This window comes from Nycticebus coucang, chromosome 8, assembly GCF_027406575.1.
Source record: "Nycticebus coucang isolate mNycCou1 chromosome 8, mNycCou1.pri, whole genome shotgun sequence".
In the NCBI taxonomy this organism is placed as follows: domain Eukaryota; kingdom Metazoa; phylum Chordata; class Mammalia; order Primates; family Lorisidae; genus Nycticebus; species Nycticebus coucang.
Genome location: NC_069787.1, coordinates 134,884,621 through 134,902,957, shown reverse-complemented (window position 1 = coordinate 134,902,957; position 18,337 = coordinate 134,884,621). Strand labels below are relative to the sequence as shown.

The window sequence follows — 18,337 nt, the reverse complement described above, 5'->3', positions numbered from 1 at the left end:
AGTCCTCACACTTCCTTCAGAGTTCTTCTCTCCCAGAGGCTTTTCCTGATCACTCATCCCTGAGGATATCTTTAAGAGGAGCTTTACTCACTTTTGGAACGTCAACTAAAATCACTTCATTTCAGTGCCATGAAGAAAAAAAGACAGAGTGATGTAATCAAAATCTATGGTTTGGATGGTGATTACTTTGGAACGACTGGTCAGGGAGAGGAAGTGACTCTGGAGCCAAGATAAGAAGGCCCAGGGAGCAAGAATTCATTCAGCACAAGCAGAAGTAAAGGGTTTGAGATTTTTCAAAGAGGGACTTGGGGACAGACAGGGCAAAAGTGGGAGTGGGAGGAGGAGTGATCTGAGATGAGGTTTGAGGACCAGACAGGGCTGGAGGAAAGTGTGAACTTATCCTGCTTTTCTTCTGGGTATGATCTGATCGCACCTGGGATTTTACACGGCCACCTGGGGTTACTGTAGGAAGATGTATCTCATGAGATGAGGGTAGATGAGAGGAGACTGTCCAGGTGACGAACCCGGGGGACTGGTCCAGAGCATGGGAAATGGAGAGGTGGGTGGAGTGGGGATACATTTTGGAAGGACAGCCAAAATGTTTTGATGGATTACACAAAGGATGTGAGAGAGAAGCAAAGCCGGAACTCAGGGAATAAGGGTGCCCTGAGTGAAGCAGGAGAACCAGGGAAGGGCCAGATTGTTTCATGGGGGCAGAAACCAGAGATTGTGGACGTGTTAAGCTCCAAATTCCTTTTTTTTTTTTTGTGGTTTTTGGCCAGGGTTGGGTTTGAACCTCCCACCTCCAGCATATGGGACCCGTGCCCTACTCCTTGAGCCACAGGCGCCGCCCCAAATTCCTTTTAGATATCAAGGAAAAGGTATTTGGAAGACAAGGCTCACCTTGATAATTGTGTTTTCACTGGGGAAGTGACTAGACACAACTCTTTTAAAGAATTTCAAAGTGACGAGAAGCAGAGAGTGGTGTGACAGCTGAGGCAGCAGTGCAGTTAAGGACAATTTGTTTTAAGATGGAAGATACTGGAACATATTTGTTTGTAAACTGCTAGGAATAAATTAGCAATACTTCCCAATGAAGGGAGGAATGAAGTCCCTCAAAAGATAGGAGGAGAGACACAAAACCAAGCAGGGGGCCAAGCTTTGATAGAAGCAGGGACACTTTATAAAAACAGCAAGTGGGGAGATGGCAAAGGATGGGGTGATAGATGGAGTGGCTTTGCAGATTTGGAATTAGGAAGATGAGGAGTCTCCTCTGATTTCTGTATTTTTCCAATGAATGATGAAGCCAGATCATTAACTGAGAGAGGTGAGGGGTCTGGATTTGGGGGGCAGGACATCTGAAAGCATGGAGGACTGCTGAGCCGCAGTCTGTGTCCAGCTGAGCTTCGTGGCTACGGATTTGAAACTGAAAGTTGGTGTGGTTGACCACGTGCCTCTCCCAGGAACTCGGAGACCTGGTCCAGGCACAGAGAGGCTGGGACAGTGAGTGTAACGGTGTCAGGGCTTTAGCAGAGGGGCGTGAGAGGCGGGAGGGATCGAGCTCCTGTATACGATTATAACTACAGCCCACAGGGATCTGGATACCAGGAAATGAGGGAGCTGAGAATGTTGAAAAATTGGATTTCTGACAGGCCTGTACCTCTGGGTCCCATGCCAGAGCAAACTGGCCCCTGAACCATTGCCTGGCCTCTACCCATAGGCTGCTGGCACTGAAATGGGTCATACAATGGAAAACAAAAAACAAAAAATAAAAAAACGAGAATGTTGAAAAGCAATAAGGCCTATGGGGAAAAACAGAAAAACAAAAAAAACCCAAGAATGTTGAAAAAGCAATTAGGCCGATGGATCAAAGATGTCCGTGAGGTCGGAGACTTACTGGGAAGAAGGTACTTGAATAGGCAAGCAGGAATCCTCTGGGGGAGCTGTTAACATGAGGGATGTTCATGCCTCATCCTCAAATATCCCCATGAAGTTGGTTTGGATCAGAACGTCAGTGCTGGTGCAGTAAAGAGCTTTGCAGGTTCATGTAATACCGACAGCCACGGTTAAGATCCACCATGTAACAAGAGGATGGGCAGTCAGTGCACGCTGAAGCACCAGTGGTTAGTGGTAGCTGAGAGGTGTGGGGCCATTGGACTGCTCTCTTGGGTGGCTGGTAGCCTGCAGTGACTTGAAAATGAATGGGAGTTTCCTCCCCCATTCATCTCCCAGTGTGTCCACAAGGGTAAATTTGATCCAGCAACAGCAAATGTCAACTGGATGGAAATCCTGGCCATTACATGAACACATTTCCATCGTTACCAATGTTCCTCCAGAGGCTCTCTGGGCTTGCTGGGGTGTGGTGGCCTGGAAGAGGGAGGATGATCTCTCCAGCAAGGCTAGGTTCTGCGAGGGTCCTCTCAGGGCATCTAGGCCCCAGGTGTTCTGATGCTATTCATGGGGTCCTTCTGCCCTCCTCCTTATAGAGAAATAAATGATACCTTGGTGTATATGGAGCCAGAGTGACAAAAGAAAACAGCAAAGCAACTCCAAGTGCAAATTCCCTACTGGTCTCTTCTATTTTTCAGCTTAAGAACATAATGAGGTGTCTCTTATAGCCTAATGAGATAAAAATAATTTTCTTTGTATCAACCAACAATATTGAGTCAAAACAATTTCAGAATAAATTCCTAAAAATAACAGAGTGCCTTTGTGATACACAGCACCAGTTCCTGGGCTTACTGAATTCTGCGGCAGGAATTTCTAGGCTGACCTTTGAGGTGAGCAGAAGGCTGGTTTTTCAGGAGGCTGCAGGTGGATGGGCCTTTCTGCACCGGCTCCCTCAGGTAGGGAGATGAGAGAGATGAGCTCATAGGCCAGTCAACACTGGGCCTCTTACCTGCATGACTGCAATGTAAACAAGTGGCAGAAAACAGATGTGAAACCAGAGAGTAATAAAGGAAAAATGTCATGTAGTGTCCAGCCATGCCAGGTCTAAAATTTAGGAGCACCAAATGAGGGCAAATGTAGCCAGAGAATTTACAGAAGTTTTTTGAGCAGGGCCTTACCAGCTCACCACCATCACTGTGCCAGCTAGGGGAGAGCAGCCCCTCCAGGAAAGAAATGGACAATTTAAAAGAAAAGAAGACTTTTAAAATGTTAAAGCATGCTTATTATTGGTTTTTATCTAGAGTGAAATTTATCAAAAAGAGATGAAAATGATCAAACAATGTCCCAAAGGGTTAATTTGAACATAACTGCAATAAATATTCCCTGGTACAATAATCCTAACTGTTAACACGAGTACATTTCCATTGTTACAAACATTTGGTTTAACTTAATCCCCAGAATATATTACTGCCAAAAGGAATCTCATTGACAAGAGCTAATGCATGGGTTACTCTTAAAACTATCCCTTTTGCTGCCGACTTACTGGGTAGTGTTCGTCACGGAAAAGACTATTTTTATTACCACTGTCATCAAACTCAATGAAGTTGGGAGATATCTGCTTGTAGCCACTGCAGCTCAGTCCTCCTCTGGTCAGAGTCCACATGTGTGAACAAGAGAGCGAATGTTCGGGTGATGCCACGTCTCCCTCCGATGACAGTGTGGCTGAGATCGGATCCGATGAGAGTGTTTGGCTGGGCTTCCAGTCCAGATTCTTTTGACTGAAGCCAACAGGCAAGAAAGCAAAAACAGAATGTACAGTGAACTCACTTTAAAAAGTTTTCATATGAACAGCGTTGCTTGGAAGTGCTGGAGGTCGGGGTGTTAGTAGGGAGTCCCCACTCTTTCCCTCCAGTCTCTCAGAGACTCCCCAGCCTCAGATTTGCAAGCATCCACGTTTGTCTCAGAACTGCAAAGGAAACACAAATTAGAAAGCATCACTGAACTTTTTTAAATTGAGTACTTACATGAAATATGGTACAAAGACTTTTGGCCAATAAGAGATTGAGGAACGGTGGGTTGTGTCCCAGTTCAGTCGTTATGTAACTTGACTAGGTCATCTCCTTTCTGGGCCTCTGTTTCCTAGTCACTGAAACGAGAGAGGTCTTCTGGATCTGTGGGTTGCAAACAGGGCTCCTCAAGACCCTTCAGGGAAGACACTGAGGGAGGATTTTACCAAAGCACATTGTTTTAGGTATTGGAGTGTTCTTCGAAGAAAGATTTTTTTCATCAAAAATTTCACCAACTATGGCAGATTAGATGCTCTTTAAAGTCTCTTTGAGAGTGAATACTTTGAATTCATAACAGTGGTTTCAAAACATTTTGATCAGGCACTCTAACCAGCAAAAACATTTTCACCATGCATATCCCAAATAGATATTCATAAATTAAATACGTAATTACCGTAAAATGTATTACATCTCTTATAAAATATTTCCCCCAAATAGAAATTTCAAAAGGGATATACGTATGAAACTCTTAAGGTAAATCATAAGTTTTTAGTTCCAGCAATTTGGGAGACTGAGGCAAGAGGATCACTTGAGTCCAAGTTTGAGGTTGCTGTGAGCTGTGATACCATCACCCTCTACCCAGGGCAACAAAGTGAGACTCTGTCTCAAAAAATAAATAAATAAAAATAAAACAAAACAGCTTTTACTGCAAGTGATACTATTTGACTATGTCATCTGATTAGCTGGTCGTTGTTTTTAACCTAACAGCACTGAACCTGTTAATCTCCTGCTACCACTGGATGGTATTAAATGCATCCCCAACATTAATGGTACCTACTTTCTGTCAGGACCTGCAAACAAAACTAAATAAACAGCTTACACTTCTAGGCTTTTCAGAGTGATTCACAGAATCACACGGTATTAGAAGATGGTAAATTCAGTGTTCTTAATTTCAGACAAATAATCCACTTTGACTGGTTTAACCAGAAAGGATTTACTAAAAGATATTAGGCAGTCTACAGATCCCTGGGAGTTCCAGAGGGCCAGGCCTGGATGGTTCACATGGCACTGAGGAGAAAGCCTCCCACAGCCTAGGCTGGTCTGACAAGACACTGGACTGTCCCTGCTCACATCTCAACATGAACTGTGCTTGGAGCTGGGTGCCAGAAGCTCTGCCACAGTTGGTCCAGGAGCTCCCGATGCCTCTGGGCTCTGGGGCTCTCAGTGCTCCTGCCTCGCACGGCTTATTCTGCGTCTGTAGCTGTGCAGGTGTGTCTGCTGTTAGACAATCTGGCAAGGCCCACTGCCATGAAAAGGGCGGCCTAGCCACGTGGCAGGCATTTGTATGCATTTGTGTGCTGTTTGCTAACACGTTCTGGTAAGGAGAAGGGTTACTTACACTATAAGATGGCTATAAGTGAAGACAAAGCTGTACCCCATCAAGGAGGGGTCACAGTCCAAGTTGCCAAGTCCGAGAAGGCAAAGCTTGGCTGGCAGCCTGGACTGGAACAGTCTTTGAGGGCCATGGACAGAGGATGTCTGGGCAGCAGCCGAGCTCAGTTCTAGTGAATGGCTCTCCCACTGTCGGGTAAGTCCAAGCGTTAGAGTCAACATGAGGATGCAAAGACAAGGTCCAGCCACAGTGAAAGGGGGTGGCCATGATGACTTGGAGGCCACGGTTCTCAGCCATCCAGGCTGGGTTCAGGCTTGGGCCAGGACAGAGGGTCAGTAAGACCCTCAGAACAACATGTGCAGAAGCTGAGGTTTACTGAGAGTGCACGTTCATGCCAGACACGGGAGCAACATCTATGTCAGCCCTGTACCTCTGGGGGAAGGAAGCTCCCTTACCCCACTTGCCCAGACTCTACATGGTTCAGAATTGACCAGGCTCTCGCTGCTCCTACCTGACAAGCCAAATGAAAGCACCTTCCCCTATTTATAGCTGCACAGCATGCTGCCCCAATGCGGCAGTGCAAAGCAATAATTGTTCTGTTATGCCCGTGGAATCTGTGGCTTGTCTTTCCTCACAGTATCTCGGACCTCAGCTGGGAAGACTCAAATTTCTGGAGGTTACTCAAGTAGGAGGGAATCACATTCATCTGGGAACTCTCTGCTCATCTGCCTGTTCCCGTGTTGGGGTAGATCAAAGACTGGGTTCAGCTGGGACTGCTGGTCAGCTCACCCATGTGAGTTCTCCGTGAAGACCAGGTTTCTCACAGTGTAGCTGCTGGGCTCTGAGTAGTGGAGGGAACCTGCAGGGAGCAAACGTCCCAGGAAACCCAGGCAGAAGCCGCATGAGCTTTTATGGCCAAGCCTTGGAAGTCCCATAACATCACTATTGGTTGATGCAGTCACAAGCCCACACAGATACAGGGAAGACAGACAGATAGTCGCCCCTTCTTGATGGAAATAATGTCAAAAAATTTGAGACCATGTTTTAAAACCACCACAAAAGGAAATGAAGAGAAAGAGAAAAGCTCATAGCACATCAACTACATACAAATATTTACCAAGACTTGAATAACCTAGGTTAGTTTATTTAAAGACAAAATATATCGAAGACTTAGGATGTACCAAGTACAGTGCTAAGGGGTGGGGACACAAAGCTGAGGCACAGCCTCCAGGAGCTCACAATTACCAGGAGACGGGGACACATGCCTCATTGTAGCCACAGGTGAGATGGAGAGAGTGAGGGAGGTCAGGTGGCACAACAGTGCCGTCATAGCCTTGAGCAGCGATTTGCAATCAGTGTGCTGTGAGAGGGTCTCAGGTGTGCCTCAAACTTTTTTTATAAAGATCATTAATTATATTATTTTCGAAAGAAGTTCAAAGTGCAGTAAGTATGCTCTTTTTTTTTTTTTTGATCAGCATAATTTAAGTGTACCATGGAAGTTTAACTATAAAGTGTGCTGTGAGACAAAAAAGATCGAAAAACATTGGCCTGGAGGAAGGAATAATTATTGTGGTGGAGAGGCTGTGTTATCTAATGGGAAGCACATGAAATGAGAAATTGATCAGACCTTAATTTACTACCTTAACTGTTTGATAGGCTGAGCCATGCAAAACTGTCTTCCTGTGGTTTCTTGTGGGTATTGGTGGTTTCATGTGGCTTAACCCACTACCAACGAGGTCACCTTGAAAAGTCATTTAACTTCTAGGAATATTGGTTTCTTCACCTGTAAAATGAGGTTAAAAATGTCATATATTTAATAAGGTAACAGATTTAAAATGTCAATATAGTGCTTTAATATAGCGCAAACTCTTAATACATAGTTGTTACTGTTTTGTTATTATTATTATAATAATTATAGAAAGCATTGGAGAAAGCTCGATCTAAGAAGACATGTGAGGGCGGATGATGATTTTGAAGGGCAGAGAAGGGAGGTGGGACGCAAGATTTTAGGCTGATCAATAACAGGCGAAAACACTGTTGTGACTCTACTCACAAGTGACATTCCATTTTGCCTTTGATTTAAGACTCAGATTTCTTTAAAATAAAAGGATTCAAAAAGGTTGAAACCAAAATTTACTAAAAGCAAGCCACCACGGGTATTTTCAAGTCTAGGCTACCTTGTATTTTTATGGACTAAGTCATCTGCATTCCCTCCCTGCACAAGTCACAGAGGCATTCTACTTAATAGCTAATAAATGTGCTTGTAGGAACATAAGGAAAGTCCCTGGGGTATAACACAAACGGGAATAAAAACCCTGCAGCCTGTGGTTGGTGGAGGTGGCAGGAGACGAAACTTAGGAAGATAGAACTGATACCCTTGCATAAAAGCTGGGTCTCAAAGAGCTACATTATTAGTCAAGGTTGGTCTAGAAAAAAATCATCAGCTCATGAGGGAAAGGGATAATAAGAAAGCTTCTATTTCATCTGGCCTGTGGGTTAAAAAAAGTGTTTTCTGTCGATTCTTCTCAGCAGGTTTACTATCACTTATGTCCATGGTTCTAATCATATTTCCTGTATAGTTTGGGAAACTTCAGGCTGATAAATAAGTGAAAAAATGAACGATAACACTGAAGCATCAAAAAAAAAAAAAAAAAGCAAATATAAAACTACCCTGAAAGGATATATATATCCTCAAGTAATTTTAAACATGATTCCTAGAGATAAAGTCTTGCTGACCATGAACTCACAATTTAAAATTTTCAAATATGGGGAAACAATTTGCCTGAGCAGGCTCGGCCCCCATAGCTCAGAGATTAGGGCGCCAGCCACATACACCAGGGCTGGCGGGTTCAAACCCGGCCCGGACCTGCTAAACAACAACTACAACAAAAAAATAGCTAGGTGTGGTGGGTGCCTGTAGCCCCAGCTACTTTGGAGGCTGAGGAAAGAGAATTGCTTAAGTCCAAGAGTTTGAGGTTGCTCTGAGCTGTGAAGCCACAGCACTCTGTCAAGGACAACACAGTGAGACTCTGTTTGAATAAAAAATAAAATAAAATAAAAAGCTAAGCAATATGAAAGATAGAACAAGAAGACTCAACATATATCTAAGCAGAGAACAAGAAAGAAAGAATTGAGAGACTGAAGAAAAGGCAATATTAAGAAAAGGTAATGGCTGAACACTTTTCTTTTGGCTGGGGCTGTGTTTGAACCCACCACCTCCCATATATGGGGCCAGCACCCTACTCCTTTGAGCCACAGGCACCGCCCCGAGGCTGAACACTTTCTAAGATTGTTTCAAAACAATAATTCTTACATTTAGAGAGCACAAGTTCTAAGCCAGATGGGCTTTAGTACTGGAGGACAAGAATAGTCAATAAAAATATCTCCTCAAGGAATTTTAAGTCTATGAAGAGAGCTCAGAGGTATAGACAAACCAACATGGAAGGCAGAGGCGCCACACGAGACAGGTGATGAGAACAGAGTCCAGTTGAAAGAATCACATCAACAGTTGACGGGAGGAGGTGATACCTGTCTTGTATTTCAAAAGATGGATAGATGGAACACATCAAGAAGTGTAATTCACTCTACACACCACTGCCCGCTTTATCTTCCTAGGGCTCCATTCTGCCATTTCTCTCTTCAGAATCTTCAAGCTCCTTCCATTATCTTCAAGATAAAGCTCCAGATTTTTCTCATTCATTCCAAGCCTCCCCTGGCCTGAGCCCAACCCATCTTTCCAAACTTATTTCTCATAAAGTCCCTTCTTGAATCCCATAGCAGGGCCAAATTAAAATTTTTGACACTTCAGATGCACACCTTGTGTTTCCCCATGTCTCTTGCTGCTTCCCCTTTGTTGAATACATTCGAATGAAAGGAGTAATTTGGGGCTTTATCTTTAAAATAAGGGAGAGATCGTGAATATTCTGATATGAGAAAGCCACTTTGAGAACCGAGCTTTAGGAAGATGGAGCAGATAGTGAGTGCTGTGTAGGGTGGATTAGAAATGGCACTCGCTAAGTAGCCCATGCTCCCTGCCCACGAGTCGCTCCACCTGAGAAGCACCAGAGGCACCAGATGGCCCATTCAGTTCAATGAAAAAAGCTGCATGATTGTTCATTCTGTAGAGATTTTGGATGCAAACATTATGAAAAGCTCAGCAGAAACAGAAGCATCAGCATACAATTCACTATCTTGGCTTCTCTGCATAAGAGCTCCCACTACAGGTATAAGTAAAACTGTCTCCTAGGGTCCCCAAGGGTGCCAGGTGTCCCAAGGAGTCCAATGTACATAATTTCAGAGATCTAGTTCAATGCCAGACAGCTAAGAGCAAATCTGGGTATGTGTTGGATGGTGATATTTTTGCTAATAGACTATTCTAAGTGGGTGTAAACCCAGCCCAAATTTAGAATTATTTTTCAGTTTCTCTATGCAACAGAAAATTATTTCCTATATTTTTCAAGAGTGCTTATAGAGTTGATTTGGAAAGTTTGCTATTAAAACCTAGAACAAGAGCAATGTATTTTCTAAAACATTTGAAGTCAAAATCCTGCCATATGTCAGGCTTCTGGCACATCTGCATGAGGCCTAGTAGATAATTCAATGGATCAGGCTTCCAGCTTCTCCCACGTACAACTGACTTTCTGTACAGAAACTGGTTCTTTCCTAATCCCAGCACTATGTTATGCTTCCTGTCTTGATCTTTGAAAACAGACTACTTATAAAACATCTGCTTTGGGATAGGTATCATCATTTGAAAAAGTAGAGGTTTTACCTTGACAGGTATGTTTCTGGAAAAAGTGAGTATGAATCAAATTTTTGTGAGTCAAATCATATTTTAAATGTCCCAGGGAACTCATTATGTAATAAAATAGCACAAAGCAAATAATCACATTGTGATGTGGCTTTTCCTAAAGCAGGGTGCACCTGTACCATACTCTGTCATGCCCACAGGACTTCACTCCATAGCAGAGGTTGAGGGTTGCCAGGTCTGCCTTGAAACCAAGTCAAGGGATTTAAGTTATTGAGTATAGAGGATCTCGATACAAGGCAGTCTTGTGTATAAGCTGTCTCAGCACGGATCCTATAGTTCCTGCTTTAAAAAGATGCAGAAAATCTCCACTATAAGCTTAAAAATACATTAAGCAAATTAAATCACTTTATGTTTTCTCACATCAACCATAATCATTTGCTTGAATAAAGAGTTTTAAAACACTGTTTATATTCACAAATCTTTTGTTTCCTGGCAGGCATGTAGATTTAATCAATATTTTCAAGTACTGAAAGTAAGGGCAACAACCAGATTTATGGAAATAAAAATGTAAAAAACACTAAACAAACGAAAACATATGTAAAAACAATGAACAAGAAAGAGCACTTACCCTGTTAAGAACTACTTTCTTGGGTGGCTCCTGTGGCTCAAAGGGGTAGGGCGCTGGCCCCATATGCTGGAGGTGGTGGGTTCAAACCCAGGAAAATGCCATGAAGGCTATGTTAACCAATTCGGTGAAAATATTTCAAACTGTATATAAAACCAGCACATTGTACCTCATAATTGCATTATTGTACACAGCTATGATTTAATAATAATAATGATAAAAAAAACAGCCCTGGACACAAACTGCAAAAAACAAAACAACAGCAAAAACTACTTTCTCTTCGGGTAGTCTCCGTGGCTTCTCCCTAGGAGAGAATGTGGTATATCTAAACATCAGACATCTTCACAGGCTGACTTTGAAGGTGCTGTGCAGACAGCCTTGTAGTTTCAGGGGAAGGGTGATGGGTCCCCACTGAGTCTCTGTGGCCCTCACCATGGCCCACTGTAGGCTGTCAGGGAGACGGTCAGGGCCCTCACCATGGTCCACTGTAGGCTGTCTGGGAGATGGTCAGGGCCCTAACCATGGCCCACTGTAGGCTGTCAGGGAGACAGTCAGGGCCCTCCATGTATTATAGGATAAGTAGAGTGTAGGCTGACTCATATTAAACTGAGTTATCAAGAGATGAGTTCATTCCTGATGATTGGTCACGAGAATCCCTTAAAAATATATACCTAAACCCTATTCTCTTTCTCTCAACACATACACATTCAAACTGCAGTGTCAGGGGTCTGGCTGCACCAGCCAGTTTCATACATAACAAAGTCCTGGGGCTTCAGCTATCTGAGGGGACAGTCTGCCTACCAGAGAAAAAATACTGCGTTACAGATGGAAATGGAAGGGCAGAGTCCAAGACCGTGAGACACACACACACACACTCATACACACACACAGCCTTATCATTTTACCAAATTACAGAATGCTGGAGCTTGGAGCTCTAAATAGCCTCATTTATTAAATTTCCACTAGTTGGCAGGCACTACACTATTAGGCACTTTGTATATATTTTGTTTAATCATCACAATAATCTTGCGAGATGTACATGCTTGCTCTCATAATACTTGGCAGCAGAATACTGGGGAATGAGAGAGAAGCGGGGTGGGGTGGGGAGGGGCCAGGGGCCAGGAAAGTAAGAATACAGGAAGCCTCGCTGGTGCGTTTGGCATTTAAGTCTCCTGGCCAATTGATGCAACCAGCTGTTGCAATGGCCCGGAGTAGGAGAAGCTTGTAAATGGGTAGGTTCGTGGACTCCACCTTCTCCTGTGACCAGGGCAAAAAGGATTATGAAATGGGGCTCAGGAAAGAAAACTTGGCCAGATGCATTCTAGAGCAGTGCCTGTCCAACTTCAGTGTTCTAGTGCGTCACCTGCTAAAATGCCACTTTAGTTTCAGTAGGTCTAGTTGGGGCCAGACCAAGGGACTTATAGTTTCTAATACAGTTTCACGTGATAATTATGCCTCGGTCCTGGGAGCGCCCTCAGGAGCACCCCCAGGACCTGCGAGAACGTCGGGACAGGCCAGTCTCGGCGGCGTCTCAGGCGATTCGCGTGCACCTGAAACTTTGAGAACGCCTCTCCCAGGGGGTTCTTGGCTCAGGGGAAGGGCCCCAAAGACTCCCAGACTTCCCTAGGCATCGCACACTAACTAGCAGTCTGGTTTCTTTCCGGAACCCGGGTTCCCTCAGGGCAGAGATTTGTGCCCCCGGAAGCTGCTCCTCCTGATCCCAAACCAGTAGCAGCGGCGCGGGGAGCAGCCCGCCTCGTAATCCTCCCGGTGGGGGTTCCTTCTCACCGCCGCGCGCGTTTCCCCGGCGCGTCCCAGCTGCTTCCCTCCCGCGCTCGGGGCGGCTACTGTGCACTGCGGGAGCCTTCGCGGCCGGCGCGCCGAGGCGGCCGCGGCCAGGGAGGCCAGGCGGGGGCGCCGCAGACCGGGCGGTGCGGGAGGAGGCCGCGCCGGCGGGGCGGGGCGGGGCGCGGGGGCGCGCGGGCGGCGCGGCTGGTGCCCGCGGGCGCGCTACCTGGGAGGCGGCGCGCGTCGCCCCTCCCGCGTTTCATAAGCCCGCGGGAGGTCGCTCCCCGGCAAGCCGGGCTGGTCAGCCGCTCGGCCTGCTCTCGAGGGAAACGGCGATTATGGCCCGGAGCCGGGCGGGGGCAGACCCAGGTTTTAGGTCGGCTCTTTACTATCCTTGCCGGGCTTATTAAAAGCCAGCCCCGCCCCCCATGCACACCCCAACTTGGAAGTGAGGTGTGAAAGCACCAGGGGGAGGGAGCAGGATTGTACAACCTAAGGATTTGCTAAAAAGTCTGCGACCGAAATCGGTTTCCAAAACGGCGAGTTTTACGCGGTAGACAAGGCACTGGGCAGAAAACGCGCGCGCGGCGGAGCGGGCTGGCCCCGGCGCTGCGCTTGCGGATTTCGCGGGAAGAGGAGGCGGCTGAGGGGTCCCGGCTGGGGCGTCCCGCATCGCGCATTCCACTGCGAACCTCCCGCTAGGGTCGAGCCCGGGAGGGTGTAAAGTCTGCGGGGCACGCCTGGCCCAGCGTGTGTGCACGAGTGTGCGTTTCTCCGCGAGCGTCAGAGGAAGCGGGCAGTCTGACGTTTATAACAGCCTGCGTGTTCTTCCTCGAGACTCCCCGGGTTTATTCAAACTTTGGTGCGTGTATGCGCGACCGCCTCCGTCCTCCTCTCGCTTCCTCCCTCCCTCCACCCCGCCCGCGCAGGGCGAAGTAGTCCTATATAGCGATGATAAATATCCCTGCTGATCACTTGATTGATTACCTCCCTGAAAGGTCACGCGGGCTGGCAGTAATTTCCTTTTGCCTAAGGCTCTCTCTTCACTTTTACTCTGGCACGACAGCTCTGAGTACATGGGATCTTTATTTTTTATTTTAACCCCTAAATGCAACCCCTCCCGAAAACAATGCAGACAAGAAAAATCGAATAAAATCAAATGGAGATCTTTGCGCTCACTTGTAACCTCCCTGCCCATCTAACTCGGTTCTTTCTTAACGTCCCCGCCCCCTCCTACTCCAGACACCCTCTCCCCCACTCAAATGCATTCTGGACACTATTCAATAGATGAGTGTCTTGCAAGTAAACCCAGGCGTCCCTTGAGTCTGCATTTCATGTCTGTGACTCTCCCTTTCTCTCCTGCAGACTGAAAATTCGGATTTAAACCAGTAGACAAGCTATTAATTTAGCTAGGCTACCCAGGGTCCTGAACCCAATTAATTTCTAATAATTATAGCCCAAGGGGGCTAGATAGATCTCTCTGCCTCTTTCTTTTATTCCACTCCACGCCACCGAGGTCAGCGTATAATAATAAAGTGTATATTTTGAAAGCGATCTCCAGAACAGTGAGTTATTGCAATGAATGAAAATTGTTTCCATTTTGGCTAATTGAGCCGGTGGCCGAAAGCTGGAGCCCTGAGACTAAGTAAAGAGGACTGTTTCATTTCAACATGAAGAAACCCCTGCCTGGCTCTGGTCACCCAGCGAGAGTTTAATTTCTTAACAGCCAACCTGAAACCCAGCGTTGGGTAAACAGTATTAATAATTGCATTACAATGATTAAATTAATCTTGCTGGCAACAGGAGGATATAAGTTGCGACTGAATAGCGCGATGCAGAGTTCACTGCACAAAGACAATAGGCCAAGAAATACCTCCATAAAGAATTCAAACTTTCTTCCAAAGATACTGTGGGGCTGGTTCAATTATAACGCAAGGAAAGGAAAATTTCCTGTTGCATGTAATGTATTGAAAACCGGTTCTTAGCCCTTTCTAGCATTAATTAAAAAACATTGGAGAAGAGGTATACGTGTCCATGCCTTTCTTTTCCACGACCCATCTTCCAATTTCCAGCTTCCAGCTCGATCTCTGCTTTTTTTTTTAAACCCGAAACAAAAAAATGACAATAATAAAACAAGCAAACCCAGACAGCCTGCACACTCATCGACTTTCCAAGGAGGCACTTCTTCCAGATGGAAGGAAACACAACAAAACGTGGGGACCCATGGCACTGCCCCCCAAGAAAACGAATTTCTGGAGGAGAGGGGAAGGCGGGAGGTGGGAGGGGGCGGGCAGCGAGGGCAGCTCCGCCAACTTGTAGGAGGCCTCTTTCTCTTGGGCCAGCAACAGTTTAGACATCCTGTCAGAGGCTGTCGGGAACCACAGGGCCGCCAAACAGAAAGTCACCTGTTCTGGTCTCACGGCTGGGACTTGGGACAGGTGGAACTGACGGGGTCCAGGCACTTGAGAACCGGACCCCGCAGGGCGGGCGCACCAGGGCTGTGGCGCTGGGGGCGGCGAACGCGGCGGGCCGCTGCGGGCTGGTTTGCTCCATCGGGTTAAACACACTTCAACTAGCAACACAGTTTTCATTAATGCACATTTAAGGTAGAAAGCAAACGAGAAAGAAAGAAGAGGATAAAAAGAAAAATGAAAAGAAACCCAGCTTTCAGGTTGGAAAAAAAATGGTATGGTGAATATTTTTATTTTATAAAAAGAATGATGCCTTCTGTTTTCACAGTGCCTTGGCCTGGGGACACGGAAGAGTTTGTGTTCATTATTTCAGTTAGAAGAAGCAGTATTGGTTCGTGTCCCGAAACTCTTGGAAAGACCAGGGAAGAGGACTGTGAGCTGAAGCCACAGCCACCCCAGAGACTTACAAGACCAGAGGAAGGGTCCTCGCCGCCCTCACTGCCCCTCTCCGCCCTTCTAGACAAGTTTAAAAGGCAGGGAACTTTAAATTTGGGAATTCGGAGCCTGGGATTTGATTTACTTCAGTCTTCCACCTCCATCCAGTTCCCCTCACAGAACCCACCCCACCCCCCTAATCTTCCACATGGTTTGTAATTTCTCAGAAGAAACAGCTGTCCAGCTTCAGGTTTGGGCTGTCCTATTTAATCTTAAGGTTTGGGTCCTTGGTCCCTTCCTTTCCTAGGATAGGACATTCCCCTCTCCAAGGAACTAGGTCTAGACAGATCCCCTGGGGATGACAGAAAAGGAAAGAAATAGGATTAAAGGAGAGCAGCTTCCCTTGCAGCCCTCTTTTTTCTTTCTTTTTTTTTTTAAGCTCCTGAAGGTGAGAAGGCAAAATGTCACAGGTGGTCTTCTCCCGACAGAGGTGTTCTTCGGTGTCTGGGTGCCACATCAGGATGGACTTTACTCTGCAGGGGCTGGGTGGGGGACAAAGGTGCCCCTGGATCCTGCTGTACTGTCCTTCTGTTCTCTGGCCCAGGACATGGTCCCTAGGGCGCTCGCTACCCTGATCAGAAGCAGTTTCACTAACTTCTTGCCAGCCAGCCTGGTGTTTGTCTCCTTAGAGATTTTGTCCCCCTTACAAAGGCTCTCAAGTCCCCTTTCTTCTTTCCCTCCGAGGACACTTACCAGAGGGAAGGCACTCTTCCCTCTAAACTGAGGAGAGATGGTCCACATTTGGGGGGGGGGATTTTGAGAGTGGAAGACCTGTGGGAACCCACGGCCAGCGTGTTGGAGAGTTGGTGCTTTTGCACACACTGAACGTGTAAGCATACTCACCCGTATACACAAGAAAATGGGGGGTGTAGGTCTCGAAAAAAAACAGGTGTTAAAAAAAACACAGGTGTTCTTTTAATCTGGAGTGGACGTGGAGTTATCATGTGCCAACACATGCGAGCCCTGGAACCTTCTCTCTTTTGAAGTTGCTTTATTTCTGCTCTATGAAATTCCCTTCTTTACCTCCCCCCTTTCCAGCCTCACATTCAACATTACACATCTGTCTCTCTTGAGACCTGTAGCTTGGTTCTCTTGGGATCTGTATCTTACAGCCAAATGCCCCCAGAATTACACAGTTCTTTTGAAACAACAATGGCGAGTGTCGGAGCCAGGGTAGATTCTTTGGACTATGATTTCCTTGAGTAAAGGCGTTTCTGAGCCATCGGTACCCCTTTGAGGTTGAATCTTGCTGTTTGCTCTCACCCCCTCCCCCCCGCCCGGTTTTGATAATAAATACCAACAAATCCAACTGGGCATTCTCAATGACCCTTCCTCCTCTTCCCTGCCTTTGCCAAACTCATGCCCAGGACCTGGTTTCCTTTTCTTTTTCCTTTAACTTGAACATCAAGGATGTATTGTTGTGGTGCAGAGACTGAAAAGATTGTAATTTTCTTTTATGGTGTCTGGCAGGATTTGCAACAGATATTAATGGGGACACGAATAGCACACGGAAGGTATTGAACAAAACTGTTTAATGCAGGAAGGTTGTACCAAGAGAAAATCTATACGTGGTTGAGATTGATTCATACCTTGAACACAGCCAACCCCTGTAGGAGCTCCCATTTCTGCACGCCACTTCATTGGTAAATCCTGTGATTAAAGCAAATTTCAACAGCGTGTGTTTTGGAGGGACCGTGTGTATGGAATTTTCCCCACACTCCTCCTTCTTGTGACCCCAGAGGTTGAGGGTTTAAGCAGGCGAATGAAAATGGCAGGCGGGCTGAGCTGCGGCGGGAGGCGACGGGCAGCGGTGGGGGAGGCCGGAAGGTGACAGCTGACCTCAGGGAAACCTGGAGGTCTCGGGTGTCAAACGCAGGCCCGGACCTGGGAATCAAGGGTGGTGGGAAAAGAACACTGAAATGTTCCCAGGGTGGCAGCAAGCACTGGCATTGCATCTAAAACTGAGGGGGGAGGAACCCCAGTTATTTATTCAGTTTCCAACTCTGAAAGCGGAAGCGGCAATAGCTTCAGTAGCGCTCGAAGCGGCGGCAGAGTTCCCAAGTTCAGGATGATTCTCACTTTCTTCTGGATCTTTCGTGGAGGGTCCAGCCCTTCTTCTGGTTCTTTAGCAGGGGAAAGATTTTAGAAAATGTCCTCCCCCCTTCCACTCCTCACTTTCTCCATGGATAGTATAGAAAAATGTCTGCAATTTATAGTGGGGAAAACAACAGTAATAATTATGATACAGGCTCCTGGGTGATTCCCACACGGAATCAATCAATCCTCTGCCCAAGCCTTTTCATTTCTTTCTTTGGGGCGAGGTGTCCGCTCCCCTCCGCTCCCCGCCCCCCGCCGCCCTCCCCGCGGCTCCCTTTCTCCGCCTCCTCGGCGATTGCCATCTGACAAGATCTCCAAATCAAAGTGATAAATCGCTCCAAACTTTTTTTGGCGGCGCTGAGATGTTGGAGGGGCGTCTAGCGCGCATGTGCGAAGGTGTCCAAACTGACAATGCTGGAGAGATAGCGAGTGTGGATTGAGAGGAGGGGAGAGAGGGAGGGAGGGAGCGTGGAAGAGGGAAAGACAGAGTGAGAGTGTGGAAGTTGTGTGTGTGTGTGTGTGTGTGTGTGTGTGTGTGTGTGTGTGTGAGAGAGAGAGAGAGAGAGAGAGAGAGAGAGAGAGAGGAGAGAGAGAGGAGAGAGGAGAGAGGGAGGGAGAGGGAGAGCAAAAGAAGGAAAAGATCCAAGAAAAAAAAAACCCAACCACACAGCAGCGGCTGCAGGACTGGGCACAGCATGAGATCCAAAGGCAGGGCAAGGAAACTGGCCACAAGTAGGTGCAATATCCCTTTTCTATTGGCTTTCCCTCCTCTGCCATCTTGCATCTCTGTCCCCAGCGCGCCGGGAGGGAGCGCGGGCGGCCTCTCGCGCCGAGCCCGGGCGGAGGGCAGGCGCCGCGCAGCCCCGACAACCTGCCGGCCCG

The 18,337-nt window shown here is 46.8% G+C and overlaps 1 protein-coding gene, 1 long non-coding RNA gene and 1 pseudogene across 8 annotated transcripts in view; 2 read left to right on the top strand and 1 right to left on the bottom strand.

Moving 5' to 3' along the window:
* The first annotated feature begins 1,639 nt into the window (after window positions 1–1,639).
* LOC128593018 (uncharacterized) lies at window positions 1,640–1,750 on the top strand (annotated as a pseudogene).
* A 1,452-nt stretch (window positions 1,751–3,202) lies between these two features.
* On the bottom strand, window positions 3,203–12,554 carry LOC128592291 (uncharacterized). Its single transcript, XR_008381832.1, has 3 exons — window positions 12,453–12,554; window positions 6,930–7,072; window positions 3,203–3,856 (listed from the first exon to the last, which is right to left on the bottom strand). It is a non-coding gene; the product is annotated as an uncharacterized LOC128592291 (long non-coding RNA).
* Window positions 12,555–16,929: 4,375 nt separating this feature from the next.
* Window positions 16,930–18,337, top strand: part of MECOM (MDS1 and EVI1 complex locus) — a 599,591-nt gene continuing 598,183 nt past the window's right edge. For 3 of the 7 annotated variants that reach the window (XM_053599767.1, XM_053599766.1, XM_053599757.1), the window contains exon 1: window positions 18,080–18,187. In XM_053599767.1, coding sequence (XP_053455742.1) covers window positions 18,151–18,187 — 37 coding nt within the window. In that variant the 5' untranslated portion in view covers window positions 18,080–18,150. Of the gene's footprint in view, window positions 18,188–18,337 lie in introns of all 7 variants that reach the window. The other 4 variants (XM_053599758.1, XM_053599756.1, XM_053599768.1 and 1 more) reach the window with 3 other exon arrangements.